The sequence below is a fragment of the Solanum tuberosum genome, unplaced genomic scaffold, assembly GCF_000226075.1.
Source record: "Solanum tuberosum cultivar DM 1-3 516 R44 unplaced genomic scaffold, SolTub_3.0 scf00249, whole genome shotgun sequence".
Classification (NCBI taxonomy): Eukaryota; Viridiplantae; Streptophyta; class Magnoliopsida; order Solanales; family Solanaceae; genus Solanum; species Solanum tuberosum.
Window position 1 is genome coordinate 84,489 of NW_006239187.1, and position 19,048 is coordinate 103,536.

The 19,048-nt window shown below is 34.3% G+C and overlaps 3 protein-coding genes across 4 annotated transcripts; 1 reads left to right on the forward strand and 2 right to left on the reverse strand.

Annotated features, from left to right (window-relative positions):
• The first annotated feature begins 1,223 nt into the window (after positions 1-1,223).
• Positions 1,224-6,256, forward strand: LOC102592948 (uncharacterized). Its single transcript, XM_006357942.2, has 8 exons — positions 1,224-1,312; positions 2,444-2,509; positions 2,666-2,725; positions 2,858-3,189; positions 3,678-3,860; positions 4,183-4,329; positions 4,432-4,629; positions 4,943-6,256. The coding sequence occupies exons 2-8, from the start codon at positions 2,473-2,475 to the stop codon at positions 5,831-5,833; spliced, it is 1,848 nt and encodes a 615-aa protein (XP_006358004.1). The 5' UTR covers positions 1,224-1,312; positions 2,444-2,472; the 3' UTR covers positions 5,834-6,256.
• Positions 3,743-10,907, reverse strand: LOC102592613 (uncharacterized). 2 transcript variants are annotated; one of them, XM_006357941.2, is made up of 5 exons: positions 10,715-10,907; positions 8,887-8,929; positions 8,622-8,713; positions 8,418-8,529; positions 3,743-3,828 (listed from the first exon to the last, which is right to left on the reverse strand). In XM_006357941.2, the coding sequence occupies exons 1-4, from the start codon at positions 10,778-10,780 to the stop codon at positions 8,419-8,421; spliced, it is 312 nt and encodes a 103-aa protein (XP_006358003.1). In that variant the 5' UTR covers positions 10,781-10,907; the 3' UTR covers positions 3,743-3,828; position 8,418. The 2 variants fall into 2 exon arrangements, with proteins under 2 accessions (XP_006358003.1, XP_015169209.1); XM_015313723.1 differs by lacking the exon at positions 3,743-3,828 and adding an exon at positions 7,259-7,474 and having other exon boundaries at positions 10,715-10,906.
• A 1,534-nt stretch (positions 10,908-12,441) lies between these two features.
• LOC102593283 (probable glycerol-3-phosphate dehydrogenase [NAD(+)] 1, cytosolic) lies at positions 12,442-16,746 on the reverse strand. Its single transcript, XM_006357943.2, has 5 exons — positions 15,082-16,746; positions 14,559-14,780; positions 13,656-13,903; positions 13,174-13,313; positions 12,442-12,800 (listed from the first exon to the last, which is right to left on the reverse strand). Exons 1-5 carry the CDS (start codon positions 15,740-15,742, stop codon positions 12,677-12,679), a joined length of 1,395 nt encoding a protein of 464 aa, XP_006358005.1. The 5' UTR covers positions 15,743-16,746; the 3' UTR covers positions 12,442-12,676.
• Between the last annotated feature and the right edge of the window lie 2,302 nt (positions 16,747-19,048).

Sequence of the window (19,048 nt, forward strand, 5' to 3'; positions counted from 1 at the left end):
GTTTAAGAAGAATATTACTTCTTAAAAGGTGAAATTGTGTTTAGTTATATTTTTTTTGTAAAAAGTATATGGAACAATCTTCATGTTTGAATGTATTTATACTTAAATACAACTTTAAAAGCGAGTTAATAGCACAAGTTACAATATCTTTTTGATAGTTAAATTTCAAATATAATTTCAAATTGAATTAGCCAAACGGGTCCTTTAATTATGAAAATGTTCTTTTTCTATTTTTCCCCTCAAAATCAAAATTGTGTTTTTCAAAGTATTAAAATTGGTATCCCTCTATCTACAATTAAAAGTCTGAGGTACAGGAAAATGAAAATAATCATTGTTAGCTACTAAAAAAAATAGGCCTTACAATGCACAATTCTTGAGAAGTATGAGTCCTCAAACATGAAAATAATCTTGTTAGCTACTCAAGAAATAGGCCTTACAATGCGTAATTCTAAGGTATACTCAAACTCTAATGCTTATCCATAATCAGAATTCGAGGTACACGTCCTCTTATCCATCCATCTTGAAGAGGAACTCCAATTTAATCACGCTATCATACTCCAATTGAACACTATCCATTTTTTATTACTCTCTACCAAACTCTAATGCTTATCTATAATCAGAATTCGAGGTACGCGTCCTCTTATCCATCCATCTTGAAGAGGAACTCCAATTTAATCACGCTATCATACTCCAATTGAACACTATCCATTTTTTATTACTCTCTACCAACTCTAATGCTTATCTATAATCAGAATTCGAGGTACGCGTCCTCTTATCCATCCATCTTGAAGAGGAACTCCAATTTAATCACGCTATCATACTCCAATTGAACACTATCCATTTTTGATTACTCTCTCTACCAAACACAAAAAATAAAAATAATCTTATTAGCTATTGAAGAAATAGGTCTTATAATGCACAATTCGTAAGTCTACTCAAACTCTGATGTTGATATCGAACACAATTTTATTTTATTCACTATAAAGAGCAAGATCAATAGGTCAGCATAGGTGGGGTCCAAAATCCATTTTAAGGAATCAAGATAGTAGGCCCCACAATTTCCTTAAATCTTCCAAGTCACAAATAGGCAACAATTTCCTATTATAATTTACCCTTCAATTGCTATTTAATTACAACCATACCCTTCCCCTGCTCACTCTACAGTCTACACTACTCTATATATACTAAGCTTAGCTTTCATCTCTGCAAAAAAAAAAAAAAAAAATCCATTCTTAGCTCACTTTTTCTACTAATTTTTAGGGTTTCAAAACCCCTTTTTGTTCTTTTCATTGTTGGGTTCAGAAATTTTCAGGTACTTCGCTTTGTTAGCTTTAATTTTCAAGATTTTTTTGTTACATTCTCGTGCATTTTTCAGTTGGAAGTGTTGAATTTATGTGTTTTTTGTTGTTGCTAGAGTTTTTCTGCTAATGAAATGGTGGAATATACTTGGGTTTTGATTTTCGTGCTGTATTTTTTTTTGAAATGAGTAAATGTTGAAGAGTGAGAGGAGTAGTTTTTTCTTGTTCTTCTTTTTGTATGTAGTGGACTAATCTGCATTTTACTAGTATGTTTCATGATGTAAGGATGGGGTTTTCATGAACATTTTGAGTGGTGAGATAGTGGTGGGTCGAGGGTCTTTCTGCCGTATTTTCTTTTTTTCATAACTAATTTGATTTGCTGCACTTGAGTTTGATTTGATGTCTTTCGGAAACAATCTCTCTACCTCAATGAGGAATGGATAAGGTCTATGTATAATATACCCTCCCCGGGCTCCACCTACGGCCCACTAGTGGGATTATGTTGTTGTTGGTGGTGAGTTGGGGTGGGGAAAGCCGGAAAGGAGGGTACTAGAAGACTGGGTTAGGGGTTTGATGCAGAGGCAGAACTGACTTTTCTGCTGTATTTGCTTTTTGATAACTACTTTGATTTGTTGTACTTGAGTTTGGGTTGAGGGTCTTTTAGAAACAACTCTCTACCTCGATGAAGTAGGTGTAAGGTCTACGCACAATCTACCCGCTCCCGACACCACTTATAGGTCACTTGTGGGATTACTATGGGTATGTTGTTGTTGGTGAGTTCGGGTGGGGAAAGGAGGGTACTAGAAGACTGGGTTAAGGGGTGAAGAAGATGTAGAACCACCAGGACTTCGACTCATTTTCTTCCAACAAAGGAAACCTATTAATCAATCTTTCTAAGACCATGAAGCACCATATGGACTATGCTTAGTTGTATAAGTTAGTGGGGCTGCAGGCTGCAATACCATTTTCCAGTTTTAACGGGCATTCTTGCATTTGGAATTGTTGATCATATAGGCAGCTTATACTGAATTTGGCAACTTTATCATCGTTAGCTTGCAGCGTGTCTGCCTGTGTAGCTTTGCGGGTGATATATTCTCTTAAATTAGGGATGTAATTGCAATCCTTCTTTTTTGTATCTGATACAGGGTGATCTTTCTTAAAGATTCTTAAAGAGATGGATTTGTTCATCTGGGGTCCACCTTACTTTCAAGGTTTGCCTACTTATTGAGTAGTGTTATTTCTCGATAAGTGGCTTGCCTACTTAGTTTAAGCTGATCACTTTTCGCGGTTGTTTGGTAGAAGCAGTGCTGAAGAGGACGGAATATCACCTTTAGTTCAATGCACTGACTTACTTAGTTTTTCTTCAGATGAAAACAGTTTTCCAGCTAACAGCTTGGCTCAAAACTTCTATTTCAGTCAAAAGCTTGGTAACTGTATTAATTAGCTCTCTTATTTTTATACATTCTTAAAAAGTCTATTAGATACTTTACTTTTAAAGACCTAGTTTTCAATTAACGTGCATCTGACTGGCTTCATTTTTTATATGGATTTGCTTCCAGACATTATAGAAGAAGATGCCTTAAATGAGAAATGTTGTGTGCAAGTGCTAGAGATACTCATTGCAAAAGCTGATACAGAAATTGCCGAACTTGAAGATGATATAGTGATGCTACAAAGCCAACTATCCCGTACTGATGAAAGATGGTTGGACATGTGCATTGCTGCTTTAAATAAAAAGATTGATCGCCTTGGTAGTTTGATAACTGCCTTGAAAATTGAAAATGTCCAAGCTTCTGGTGTTCACTTAAAAACAAATAAAAAACCTTCAGAGAGAATTCATGGGATATTAGAGACACCGCCAAGAAATTTCTCTTCTCCACGAGACAAGCAGGTTTGGTCCCAGAACATTTACTTGTTCTTATCTACTGTTGCCTTGGATGGCTGTGATTGTTCTTTCCGATGCAAGATTGCTTATACTTGATGTTCTCAAGTTAATGCTAGATATTAGTACTTATTGGATAACATATGTGCATTGCTGCCTTTTATGAATAGAAGGAAGTATACTTTTTGGTTAAGATGTACATATTCAGCACCATCTTAGTGCTGCCTTTTGTGAATATGATCTTCATTTTACTGACTCTCTCCAAAAAAAATTGAGGAATAACACGTGCTTTGCTGTTTGACGGAAAACTTTTGGAATTTAATGTGATTCTTAAAATTGAAAGAATAAATAGGAAACTAATGGGCTGTTAAATGAAGATAATTGTTGAATTATCTCTACATTTATATAGCTAATCATTGAACCTACAAATTAAGTAGTTGGTTGAGACTTGAGACTATACTCATGAATTTCCATGACTTTTACCTTATAATCAACAGACTGCAAACTCTACTCTTGGAAGTTCAAAGCTAGCTGCATCTGTTCTTATAAAAGTTGAAGCAGCCGACAACCACAATTTAAAAGATATTGAGACTGTTGAAACGAATGGTGAATCTACTGTCCAGGCCAATGTTACGATCCAGACATCATCTGTGGTTCAAGAAAGAAATCTACAAGAAACAGTAAGTGCTTATAACCTCTAGTAGTTCCACTAAAGAGTTGCAAATTGCAAGAGAATTTGAACCACGGAAGCACTGCTATTGAGGATGCCGTAAACGTGAAGGATTTTGAGCCATTTAGGGTATATTGCATAAGTTTATCAGATAAATATCTCTGTGCTTACTTCTCATATTTTTGTGAGTCTATAATTAAATAGTATTTGAAGACCGTTCATTGGTACTCTTAAGGGTCTTTTATTTCTTTTCATAATGGATGCTAGCATTTCAGCTCCCTCGTTGCATCAATTTTCCATCTAAACTTGTCCAATTCTCAAACAATGACCAGGATGAACATGCAATCACCAAAGGCTCCTGTACAAAGGCTTTTGGTCATGCTAGTGACAAGTCCACTTCGAAGGATTTGAATGAGTCTGATATTCCTGGAAAGCTGATTAATGCAAGCAAACGAGAAAATCCTTCACAACTCAACAATGTACTTATAGATCTGCTTACTGAGCGTTCATTCATATAAGGTTACATACCAATCTAGATATTTCAACTAACCGGTTATCTTATCTAATTCTTACACGAGCAGTTTGCATGTGCTGTTTTAAAGAGTGCAAGCACAAAGCCTCTAAGAGACAAAGCTGAATTTTGTGGAGAATCAAAGAGGAAGATCAACATGTCAGAAGATCTCCTTGAGGATGAATTGATGCAACAAGGTTCTAATGACAGCATAATCATAAAGTCATCTCTAGGAGTCAAGCAAACAAGCATTGGAGAAGGACCTAAGGTTTGGAAATATCTTCCATTTGCTTTAGTGTGCTATCACAATATTGAAACAGGCTAGGAGGCTAAAGTTTGGAAGTAATTTTCATAATGCTGGTAAAGTAAACTAATGTCTCAGAGTTTAGCTTATATTGAGAAGAGGAAAAGCCATGGGTAATGTATAACTTAGAGAGGTAGGTAAGGGCACAGTGTGCAACTTCAGTGTTTATACTTGTGGAGTTCGTTACTGTCTGTGTATCTATTCATTTATACATGAAAACTTTCTGGTTCTTATTTGAGACTTATCCATCTAAAAGGGGGACAATATCGTTTGACAGCCTGCTGGAGCAATTGTGGTGACCCGTCTAAGTGCTGTAAAACAAGAACCTAAAGAATCCGGAGATGAACAGGCACAGAATGGAACAAAGGCTGGTCAGACTAGAGAAAAGCACACCTCAAGTCAATTGGTAAGTCAAAAGCAGACTGGCGCAAAAAAAATTCCTGTAATAAAGGGAGAAGGTCTGCTCATGTTAAATCCTATAAAGAAAGACAGAAACAAGCAACTGGAAAAATTCAAAGGTGAACTGCAAGTGAAGCAATCTCCCAAAAGTCAAGTACTCACCATACACAAATCTAACTCAATATTTTCCCAAAAGCTAGAAAGTCAGAGGCTGAAGTTCAAATGGAAGGTACCTACAGAAATGGCCAAAGAGCCATGTCTTGCCGAGGAATTAGGGTTCAAGTCACCTTCTGGTCTAAAACTCAAGAGGCAGTTAAAGACTGGAAGTACCAAGGAGAATGGAGGTGATGAGTCCAGAGACAAAACAACCAAAGAGAGTCTGTCACCACTTGGTGGAGCCAAAGGAACTGGTGATCTTCCAGAGATCAGTTCAACTTCTTTGATCCACTTGAAGAAGAGAAGGATAACAAGTTCCACAGGACCAATCCTCCAAGAGAATGAGAATTTGAGAGATTTTCAGAATAGGTTGGTAAAATCATACGACAGATCAAATCAAAACCTTAAAGTCATTAAAGTTGAGAATGATGAACTTCTTGATTCCCCAACATTCACCGTTCCAATTCCGGACAAAACAGATCTCAAGTATATGACAATGAATCAACTCAGGGCCGTGGCAAGGCACCATAATGTGCATGGGGTATATAAATTTCGCAAAGCTGAGCTGCAAGAACACCTTCACAAGCTTCTAGCCAAAGGTCGGTCAACGTAAAAGCAATCTCTATAACCACTTTTTGTTCACTACATCTTCAAGTGAGGCATAACAGAATTGTATACAAGTTCTTATGAGACGAAAGGACCAATCTCTATAACCACTTTTTGTTTGCTACATCCTCAAGTGAGGCACAACAGAAATGTTTACAAGTTCTTATGAAAGGAGCTCTATAGGAAAAGGGTGATACTAGCAAATCATGTTCATATAACCAACTGTACAGAGAAATTGAAGTTTTGCTTATAAAGAACAGATACACGAGGAAAAATATAGCAAAATGCTGATTCTAGGAATCGTCTTGTAGCCGGATACTTCCAGGAAGGCTTTACTAATTTTGTTGATAATACCCTTCTTTAGTTACTGAGTTGATCATTACCCTGGTAAGGACCACTTTTATAAAGTTGAGTTTCATTTTTTTGCTTAGTTTGCTAATTGAGCCTGGCAATTTGCAGCTGGTTTTCTCTTTAAATTTACTGTCTATAGAACTTGGCAACTATATATTGTTCTGGAGAAACACACCCAAGAGTGTGGAACTTAGTAGTCAATGAAGTAGGGTGAGAATCATGAAATTTTAAGTTGAGATCTCAGCGGAGCCAAAAACACTAGGTTATTTCTTCCTGATTCTACAAGCCTTAGTTGATAGTTATCCGGTACCTATGTTGGTGGAGATAGCAGGTACCTTGTGAAATTAGCCGAGATGCAATCAAGTTGGTATGTACACCACGGTTATCATATATATATATATATATACACTTCTGCAGAAACTTTGTGCGTCGATGAATCATTATATTGTGTAGTTTGTCCTGATATGGATGGGGTATGTATGAAGAGTCAACTATATTTCTCTATGTTTATTCTTTTCTTTGAGGAATGGTTTCTATATATACAAAAAAGGTTGCTCTTTCTTCTGATCTGACTGAAACTCTCGTGTTTGGATGCTAGAGCACTTGAGTTGTGTGGCCTTATGGTCTATGCAGTGAGAAAAATCATGAGGTTTCAAGTTTAAATTCTAACGAGTAGAAAGAATTACATGATTTTCAAGTTTAAATTCTAACGAGTAGAAAGAATTACACGATTTCATATTAGGTACTTTGGTGGACAAAGTTACTCTATATAATGGGAGTAGCTAGCAAGTGCCTGCGAAACAATAGAGGTGAACACAAGTTGATTCAAACACCACTGTCATAAAAAAAATTAAGTGTTGGTCAATGTACTTTTTGATGCATTATATGAGTATTTAATTGTTTTCAAGTTATATCCTATCAGTGTAGAGCTACTTTGATATTTTTTTATTTAACTATGGTATAATTCACGAATTGGTTTACATAATATATACTATAATGTTGTTGGGCCATTTTGAATTTACTGAATATTAATTAATATTTGTCCTAAGTTTTGGTAGATAAAGTAATCTGATACAAGTGCTGATGGAAAGTACCAATTACCTCGTGAAATTAGTTGAGATGCCCAGAAATAAGCCAAAATACAACGGTTATGATTTTTTTTAAAGAAAGAGTACAATTTAAATTCCTTTTTCTTAAAACTCATGCATAAGAATCAACAGTTTAAATAACTCCTTTGCTAACATGCAACTAAGTATTTGAAGTAAAAGAGCTATCATCCTGCTTAAAAAAAAATTACCTGCAATAAAGGAAAATTCATGAGACATTAGTGTGATCACATAAAATGTGCAAATTATCAACAACAATAATAATATAATCAATGTAATTCTATAAGTGAGTTTGGAGAAAGTGGTGTGTACGTTTATACCATACCCCTGCCTTGTGAAGGAAGAGAGGATGTTTCGATAGACCTCCGGCTCAAAAATAAATAGGTAAAACAAATGCAGTGGCTAAGAAGTCATGTTGAAAACAATGAAGAGAATAGTAGCAACGACAAAATAATATGACAACTAGAATAAGATGCTAAATTATTAATTACCGGTAAGAAAAAAGTGTATATAAATTTACAAATATCTTGACAGTAGCCTAAGCCTTTTTTTTTGTTGTTAACTATGTCCACCAAGGCTTGAACAAATGGAAACAAATCATCTAATATTTTTGCCTCTACTAGGATTTGAACTCGAAACCTCATGGGTTTTAACCACTTCATTGACCGCTAGGCCATACCTTGGGTACTTTTCATGAACCTAAACCTTGGTGGGTAAAGTTACGCAGGTGAAATAATCGAAATAGTCACATTAATAATTACAAATATGCCTTGTTTTCTTGGGTTGCTGCAAGAAGAAAAGGGAAAAGATTGTTCGAATTATGTGACCATTTCATCGAAAAACTTAAAACTCTAAGAAAGAGTACACTTTTGTTTACTTAAAATTAGTGTTCATAATGACTCCTCATGTGCGAGTCTAATTCTATTTCATCGGTCAAGCACAATATTTTTTCTTTTTGTTCATAGATGGCGCTGAGACCTAAACTCATGACATCTGTCTACTCTAATATCGTATCAGAGTGGTGTGATCATCTCATCTAAAAGCTGACACTCTTAACGAGAGTTCATTTTATTTACTTGATTAAATATCAACAAAGAATATGCAAGAAAAGTAGAGCAATATGAAATGTTTTACCTCACTTCGATGCCAACTTGCTAAGAACCTCCTCTAGCGATTGAGCTAGATGTTTGATACGATATTTGAGCTTTGCATTCTCTGAAGTTAGTTGTTCGACCTGTTTATGTCCCTGAAATCAAACGAAAATTCGGTCTTTAGTTAGCTTCAATGCCATTATCTGTAAAGGCGAAAACGATTAAGAAATCAAATCCAAATCTCGACCTTTTCTTGTTCTGCTTCGAGCTCAGCTGTGACATCCTTCAGCTTTGACTGGAGTTCAGCAACTGTTCTCTCTAATTCCTCATTTTTAGGATCTGAAGAACCACCAACATGCACATAAACATGAAAATGCAGCAGGCGCCTCGGGTTTGCATAGATGAGAAAACTCATGAACTAGAAGTGTTGTCAATAGGAGATTTGATCTATGTTGCTCGCGTATTTTTGAAGGATCCGAGCAGCATAGGATATGATTGAAGGCATCACTAACCTGTCTTACTAGCAACTGAAATTTCAAGTCTTGCCAATCGTTCCTTCAGTCAAAGAAAGTGTCTTTAGTATCCACTGATGATGGTAAAAGGACAAAAGTTGGAATAAAACACTCAAACGACAAAACCAATATAGTCTCACCAATGGGGTCTGGAGAGAGTAGAGTGTACGCAAACCTTACCTCTACCTGCGAGGTAGAGAGGTTGCTCCCAAAGATACTCGGCTCAAGGAAAGATAAAACACAACATTGATGAAGACATAAGCAGTAACAACAGCAGGAACAATTGTGTATGTAAATATGTAAATACATTTAATCTAATGGCGTTTTCTGTTAGTAGAAACTATTAAGAAGGTAAAAACCTTATTTAGGATAGATTTCAAATAGACTTGAGCCATATATATGCAAATGATAAGAGTTGGATTCTCAAACAGGGAAGCAGGACAAGAGACCATAAAATTTTTTAGATGATAGCAATTAGCAATGTGGGGTATACATTGCACACTGTATGTTCACATGTTCGTAAACTATTAGAGGAACATAATCAGACTCTGCTCTGAACTCTTCGGGTAAAATCACCAGAATAATTGCATTAACTATTTACTTCGGCAGTTCCTAGTGCATACTAAGGAATAGTCAGTATAAGCCTTCTAGTAGTAACTTTCAAATCCATTTTTTTCATTAGATGAAGAACATGATCTATGAAACACCAAAATATGTCGCTCAGACTCTCCAAAAGCTATGCGTTTTTGAAGGATCTGACATGAGTTTCGAGCAACATTCCCCAAATACTTCAATGCATAACCCACAGAATATTCATAAAAGCAATTAGCCAAAAGAAAGTAGCATCCATACTACGTGCTGAATTGTACTATAAAAATGCATACAACTAAAGAAAATATTTGTATGGGCTCAGAATATATCAAAATTGAAAGAAAAATACAAACCCCACAAATCATTAGATCCTATAGAAGGGAGAAAAGCAACAAAACTTGAAGCAAAAAGAAACATTGAACAAGAAAATTCAACAAAACAATTAGCCAAATGAAATTGCTCGGACTCTCCAAAAATGTTGCAGCAGCAGTGTTAGATCCTTCGAAAATGCACTACTTTTGGAGGATCCAACAAGCACCTGAAGTCATTTATGAAAAGTTCGAGCAACATAGACAAAAGCAGCATTCATACAACGTGTATCTGTACAGTCTAACAGTGCAGTAATATTGTCTACAACTAAAGAAAAGACTTGTATGGGCTCAGAATTTATCAATGTTGAAAGAAAACAAAACCCCAAAACCATCACATGTAGAAGGGAAATCATGAAACTTAACACTAATGTACCAAATAGGGAAAAAATGAAATTCAATACTAAAGTTTAACAGCACAAGTTGAAATCCAGATCAAAATAAGGCATAATACAAAGATAAAAACCTTTAATCGGGGCGACTAAAAACTCCAACTTTGAAAATGCACATCTAGTCTACTCAACTCGTCAACCGAAGCTGATGTGGCACACAAATGAAAATAAATGCTACAATTCATTGGATTGAAAGAATATGCAAAACCTATAAACCATTAGACCTATAAAAGGAAAAGCATAGAACTTTCACAGTAATGGAAGAGCACAAGTTAAAATCAAATGGCAATGGAGTCAAAATCTACTAAAGCACATACTTTACAGACTCAAAAGTGAAAATCTACCAAAATTGAAAGAAATATGCAAACCCCACAAATCATTAAATCCTATAGATGGTTAAAAAAGCACAAAACTTGAAGAAAAAAAGAACATTAAACAAGAAAACATGAACAAAGAATTGGTGTATGAAAAAAGTACCTCAGCCTCTGAAGCTCTCTGGTAAAAGGGTTTCAAGGATTCTTCAAGATTGTTTGAATCCCCCATTTTTTTGGTAGAATTAAACGCCGTAGCAAAGACGCAGAGACTTTGGATATCAGCTTTTTCAGAAACGTATTTAGCCAATTGAAAATATTGCGGCTTTACAAAATGGAATATGGTTTTACTTTTTCTTTTCTTCTCCTCTTTTTCTTGTGCAAAGTTGGGAACCTTTTTTTTTTTAATTATTATTTTTAAAGTGGTGTCTTCTCTTCCTTGTATAACTATAACCAAATACATCGAGGCGAATTCAAAATTTTAAAAAAATGGGTGCACCATTACTTTAAAGACGGATCCGGTTGGAAGTTGGAAAGTGGGTGGGAAGAAAATCTTTTTAGTTTTTTTTTTACTTTGGAGCTTTTAGAGTTAAAGGTTTTTTTTTTTTTTTGAAAAATGTGTTTTTAATATAAAAAAAATTGAAGTGAAATGGTGCTGGCTGGGATCGCATCAGAGACGTAGTGCTAAAAACAAGCACTCAGACCAGTGAACCACCTATCGATTTGGAGAATGGGTTCCGCCAGCTAATACTTGATATATTTTTTAATAATTATACAAGCAATAAATGGAGTTTAGTTGGATGACCACGGGTTCCAATGACCCAAATTTAGTACATAAATTTGCCCCTGCAAACACATCAACAAAGGTTGTCGTGGGTGGTAAGTACTCTTTCATTCTTAGTCAGAGGTCTCAGATTTGAGTTTCCTTAGGTAACTCGAGTCTTCCTAGGTACAGAGTCGCCTTTATATTTTACCCCCAAGTACAAATTTGTCTTTGTTAGGGAGCACTTTACTCCTCAATGTGGGACTCCGGTGTGAATCCAGATTTTGTCGGCCTTCAATGTGCGTACTGAACATCGGGTGAGAATTTTATCTTTGGCTCCAATTTCATAAATGCCAAATAACAATGACATACTCATGGTAATTTTATAAGTGGGATTTAGGGAGTGTTAAATGTATGCAAACCTTATTTCTATCCTGAAATGTAGAAAGGTTGTTTTCGATGGATTCTTAGCTCAAGAAGCATATTGGAGGCCCAGACACCGGATGGGAAATTCATCTTCGACCCAATTTCGTAAATTCCAAACAACAATGACACACTCATTGTAATTCTCGGCTCAAGAAGCATATCAAAGCATATAGGGGAAAAAAGTGAAGAAATTATGACAAACAAAATAAAATTTAGAATTTATGGCCAAATGCAAAATATTTATTTAAAACTAAGTTGAAAAAAGTATATTTGCAAATTAAAGTTGTTTTTGAACATGTACTTAATTTGAAAAATAAAAAATTTTATGAGTGAAAACAACACTTAACTAATCAAAATCACTTTTTCAAATTTGAAAACTCATTTTTTTTTTAGAAAACAACTCAAAAATAGCTTTTTTAAAAAAATTCTTTTCTTTTATGGTTGACTTGTTTAGTTCAAGATATTTAGTAGGGATATGAACGTTAAAAATAAAAAAGATATTTAAAAATTAATATGTTCATGAAGATACATTTAACTTGAAAAAAAATTAAAATTTTATGAGTTTGAAAAATTTGTCGAAGTCATTTTTTCGAATTTGAAACTCTTATCTTCAAAATAAATAAAGGGACACTTTCATCTAAAAAAACAATAAAGACAGCTCAATTCACTAAGCTTCCGTTGAATTCAAAAAAAAGACCACAATATACTAACATTCAGTAAATTCAAAATGGCTTTTGGAAAGAACAAACCATACAAAAGGCTTCAAATTCAAATGAATATCAAGAAAATAGGACCATATGTTTTAGCATGTTCATCAATACAAATTTGAGTATGAAATGTATGTTTTCTTCACCACATAAAACAATCCATCCAATTTGAATCACTCTATACACTTATTCATTGCTTTAAATACTAAAAATGTTGTGCATAAATTGTTGATCAAGGTTGTCCAAGAAGTGAAGGCCTGTAAAAAGCATGGCTTTGTGCAATCTCAATCCGATCGCGCGGATCGTTCAAGTTTTCATCCCTCAGTGCCTGAAGAATAGCCATTGGTCCTTGTTCTCTGGAAATTAAAAAAAAACATGGATAAATTAGCCCTTGAAAATGAAAACTTAATCGTCGTTTTCGTATACAAGTTTGCTAGGATGGTAGCGGTTCATTGTTTATGCATGAAATTGTAAGAGTTAAACTTATATACACTGACTGCGTAAAATTTTTTGCTCATATAACAAATGGAATTAGTAACTTGGAAAGTAAGGTAGACAACCTGCTGTAACATGTTAAATTACACTGATGGTGTAAAAACTCTTATGATATCAGTGTATATAAGTTAAATTATAATTATAACAGCTAATTTATTGAGTTTATAACACGGGATTACGCATTAGCAACAAATCACAAGCAGCAACTATATGTTGTGTTGTACAAGGACTTACCTTTTTATGAGTATCCTGTATAAAGTCTTCAAGATGGGGCACAGCTCAACTGGGGCAACCGGCTTATTATCTCCGGGATGTAACACATTCAAACTTGACTGACTTAGAAGTTCATAGAATGCTTCGACAGCAGAAACTCCCTATGGAAAAGTGAAAAAGTACGTGACTGCTTAGGATGCCGGAATCTTAGAAGTTGTTACAGGAAGGATCAAGCTCAGTAACTTGATGCATTAGTATAAAATGAAAGAGGAAATTGCTAGGAAAAATTCAGGATCAACAACAGTGTCAAATCCAAACATCGAGTATCCATTTCCACTGTACAAAGTATGCTTCTAATGGGTTTTAGACCGTAGGACAAAAAAACAAAGAAGCATTCTTTCTTAAACGAACTAAAAAGGGAAGTAGGACAAACAAATTGAAATGGAGGGAGTACTACGCTTCAGAGAGACATAATAAGAGAATAGGTAATAGAGAATGAGTACCTGGATTGTTCCTTTGCCACTAATGCTATCACCCATATCGAGACTCAGTTCTCCCTTAGCTATCATTTGACCATACCAGGAGTTACGACCTTTCAACAATGTAACATATGTATCAGCTAGAAGAGGCCCTGCAAGCCTTTCTGGTTCTTCAGTCAGTAAATACGTGATGAATATCATCTCCGATGTACAATGTGCAAAATATACTGATTTGCTGGTAGCACTCTCATTTGTTAGTGCAGCTACCATCCCTGGAATCAACGAGAAGGCAAGCACAAAAACAATGAGAAGATTCTCACAAAAAAAAATTTGGTGTTACATAAACGTTAGCTCAGGACTTCAGATGCCGGGAATATGGCTCTGATGAGAATTCCAGTTTCAATATCAAGTTACTGATCCCTCTTACGAAATCCTCATTTACATTTAACGGTACAACAGGAAAAATGATTCTCTCTTTACCTCACCAATAATATCAATAAAGGTAAGACAATTCTCCTATTAATGATGCATATAACACCGTAAATTGTTGAAACTTGTTATATGTTACATGGAGAATTGCTAAATGTCTCTAGTGTATTCTCGAGTCTTTATGGAGGAAATATGTACCATAAATCAGGGGCACAAGATGCTATAAACACCAATGATGCTTTTTCATTGAGAATAACTAAAGATGAAGATGATAGTTTGTTATAAATAGCCACCATGAAACTTGAACATGGAATGGCCGACTAATCTAGCCTCTGAACAGCTCTTAGGCTTGCTCATTTTTCAATTTTTGAGTATTCGGAACATAATAGTAAACTGACGAGTCAAAAAGACAAAAATGGTTGCTTATTACCGGGAACAGTTTTAACCTGAAAAATAAATTCCTCAGACAAACAAACATTGAGAAAGACCAAGATTTACCAGCTCCAATGGCGTAGACGTTCTTCAAACCTCCCATGACTTCGTGAGTTACAAGGTCGCTGTTGTCCCATACAATAAAATGAGGTTGCCTTAGGAACTTTGCAAGTGGTTTTCTCCATTTTTCTGATCCACAAATCCTAGCATTAGCATATTCTTTGTTGTAAATCTCCGATGCAATATTTGGTCCACCAAGATAAAGGATATTCTCAACTGGTACTCCAGCTGCAATGAACAGATCATATTGTTAAGAAACTGAAAGGCAAAACATTATTCTTTCTTTTACAACTAACATATTGATGGATGAAACAAAGCTTCGATACATTTTAGCTTTGATACATTTTAGTTGTTCTTTTACAACTAACAATCACATGCTCATACTGAGTAAAGTTCTGTTTCATTTCAACATATTTAGGAACCACTATATGAAAAACACGCGTTCAAAGGCCATATTGATTAGGAACTGTAAGTCGAGTAAAGATCAGCTGGAAACAAGATCTAAAGCAAGATAAAGATAAACTCTTACTTGCCCGATTAATCATCTGTGTAGGAGTAATAATATGAGGAACTGGATCTAGTTCAGCCTCTATACCCTTTGCCAATGAAATGATGATCGGTACAGTTAATCTTTCCTTCCAATACTTGCTGATCTCCTTAAAGACTTCGCGTGTTTCGGTCGAGGGCAATCCGTTAATCACAAGATCAGCATCCCACACAGCTTCTTGCAAGTTGGTCACAACTTTCAATGGACAAAATGGTGTATCAATCATGTTTAAGCAGAAACCATCTTTCAAGATTTCATCAGCATACAATGTCCGATCGCCTAATCTAGCCTCAACGTATTTGAGATATGCACATCTCCTTATCAACCTCCTCAACACATCCTCCCTTGAATTGATCACTTCAAATAAATGTTCTGCTGTGGCTCTATCAACAGCCCTCCCTGACCTTCTCCATATCCTAATTTGAACCTTATCGCGAAATTGACCATAACTATCTTGCAACAAAGCTGCAAAAACACTGCCCCAAGCACCAGCTCCAACACAAACTATCCTCAACAAATCACCATCAGATTTACCAAGAATATGCCTAAGCTCATCAAGTTTCTCCTCTGGACCATTGTGGTTGTGTACACTCCTATTTGAGTACACACTATTACCACTTTTCACTTCAATACTACCAACCATTTTCTTTCAAGTAAAAAAAAAACTCCAATTATAGAACCCCACAAATCTTGACAATCTAAACACCTCAAAAAGTAGATAAAAGGAGAATCTTTAAACCCCAATATCACAAACTCTGCAGAATTTGTCTCAACCAATGAACAAGCTACACTTTTTAGCAAAACTATTTCAAGAATTTGAAGAGAAACAACCCCAGTTAAGAACCCCACAAAAAACAATCTGAACACCTCAAAAAGTATTAATATAAAAGAAGAATCTTTCAACCCCCAATGATCATAAACTCTGCAGAATTTGTCCTAAACAATGAACAAGCTATACTTATTAACAAAACTATTTCAAGAACTTGTAGAAAAACAACCCCTTTTAAGCATAAGAGCAAAACCCCTAATTGGATAGTAATATATTAAGCAAAGCACATTTCAAACATTAAATAAGTTTTCTTGACTTAGCTCATCTCCCACATTAACTAAATTCTTGAAAACTTCCTCAATTTTCCACTTCCTTCCAAGCTATGATAAACCAGAAAAAGAGGAGAACCCTTTTACAAGTAGAAACTTTTACCTAAATCAAAACTACTAACTTTTCTCTTTCCTCACTTTTTCAACTAAAATCCACCAATTCTTTATACAATTTTTCTTCATTATCCCCACTTCCAAAGCAATAAAAGAAGCTGACAAAGCGGCTATTAAGCTACTAAATTTGCAAATCTTGATTTTGCTGACAGCTTTGTAGTGTCCGCCTAAGTTTGGTTTATCTACCCAACAGACAATTTTTGACAATAATAAAGAATAGAGTTGAAAAAAGAACAAACCTTTACGTGTCAATCAGTATGAAGATTCAATTTTTAAGCTGAAACTGTTGCTTTTACACACATTTAAGTTTAAAAAAACAAGAATTGTATGCAAAATGTACAATCTTGAAACAAAAAAACTATGACCCAACTCATGAAAATTGTTCCATGAGACCATGAAGGTTAAAGATCACTTTTTTATTTGACAATATATAAATACATATAATGCATGTGTGTATATATAGGTAGAAAGTGGGGTGGGTGGGGGGGTAGGGGGGTGTTAAAATTGATTGATATGGATAGAGTTGTTGAATGGGGGTAATATAGGGGAGGGTGCCAAGCCAATTAAAGTTTTGTAGTACCATTGCCAACCTCCTAGACGGCCATTAATAATGAACATGTAGTTGGTGCTACCATGTTCGAATTCTTCTTAAATATTATTGTATTTGTATCGAATTTTTAAAAAATGTATACGGTATTTGGATGATTTGATAGAATAGTTTTTCATTGCCTTCAAAATTTGAATAGGCTTCTATATTATGTGAATTTTAATTAGTTAGTTGAATCAGTGAATATTTAATGATTAATAAAAAAAAAATATGCATTTAACATGAATTACGTTGAAAAAAAAAACTAAAAGCAAGATTAAGGTAAATTAAAAAAAAATAAATATATATAAAAAATAATTTTTTAAAAAAATTATTATATATATATATATATATATAAAAGAACACTTCTCTATGCACAATTTATGATCTTAGCCTCTTTGGGATTGGCACCCAATCTGATATTGGGACACACTGACACACACCATTAAAATAATTAAAATAGAATAAGAAACTAATTAATGATTGAGGTAGGGGTATAAATGGACGGTTTAGATCGAAGTTGGATGAATTATACATTTAAATTTGAATAGATTAAAATGTATGTAACTCGCCCAAAAGTTCATTGAAATGAGAGGGATTGGTTTAAAATTGGGCTAAATAATGACTTGTTTCGAATTTGAATATGCTAAATTTTAACTTTTTTTTCTTATAACTTTTAATCATCATTATTTTTTTTCTTTTATCATAATTATAGATAATATATATGAGAAAATGGTTAAATACCCCTCGATCTATATTCAGATTTTCAACTACATATTTATACTTCACGGGATTCTATTACCCCCTAAACTATTTTAAAATGGATTAAATACCCCTTAAAACGTGATAACCAGTCATCTGCCTTGTGGTGAGGCACACGCGATTGACATGTGTGCTTCACCAATTAAACTTTTTTTTTAAAAGCTTTCTCTCCTTCTTCTTCATCCTTTCTTCTTTAATTTTTTTGCAGCACTTTTTTTTTTTTTGTGAAAGCTTGATTTGGGAAAAATATTACGGGATACATTGTGGGTTTACTTTTATTTTTTTTATCTTCCTCACAAGGTGAATTCGTCGGGCCTCCATCCTTTTCATCATTGTCGTATGAAAAATCGTTGTTACCACCTCCACCTCCATCTTTATCATTTTTTCTCAAATTTGATCCAAATTTTTTGGGATGATATAAATATATGTTAATATATCTACAATTTATTTGGGTTGATTGATTTTGCAAGAGTAATACATGAGTTTGAAAAATTATTTTGAATCAATAATAAAGAATTTGGTAAAAATGGTGGTGGCAACACCTGTTTAGAGGTGGTGAATGATGGAGAGATTTGTTTTATATTGCTATGGAGAAGAAAAAATAAATAATAAAAATACATATATTTGTTGAAAAAAGATATTAAAAATAAAGTTTTAGTAATAGTTTTTGATGTGTGAAATACACTCACATTGCCAACTAAATCTTTAGAGAGGTAATTATTACAGTTATAAATAGTTCAGGTGGGTGATAGGTATCCCGTAAAGTTAATGTGTGTAGTTGAAAATTCGAATATAAATTAGGATGGCTTTTGACCATTTTCTCTAATATATATTAAACAACTTTTGTAAAAAAATGAGAAAATATTTCAAATGTCAAATTCATGAATTTGAGTTTTATGATTTCAAAATGCCAAATAAATGATGTTCGTCATTGAGAACATGGTGAACATTGATCAACATCTCAATTATGAATATGGATACACTAAATTTCAAGCCAATTGAAATTTGTAAACAAATTCAAGAAAACTAGCATAGAGTAATACACATAAGAAACCAAATACATGAATTCGGACTTCATGATTATGAAATGCCAAAATAAATAATGTTAGTCATTAAGAAAATTGATCACTTAGAAGTTTTCAATGGGCACACATAATTTCAGCAACAATACTAATACACACGAAAGAAGATCAAGGTAAATATTAGTTGCTAGACTCCGATGAACTTTACTATATATATTAGTGCCTCTGTCCCATTTTATGTGACACAATTTCATTTTTGGTCAGTCCCAAAAAAATGTCATATTCCTTATATGGTAAGTATTTAAAGGTACAATTCATCTTTTATATTTGTTGGTCCCACTTAATCTTAAAGATAGTAGTCCAATAC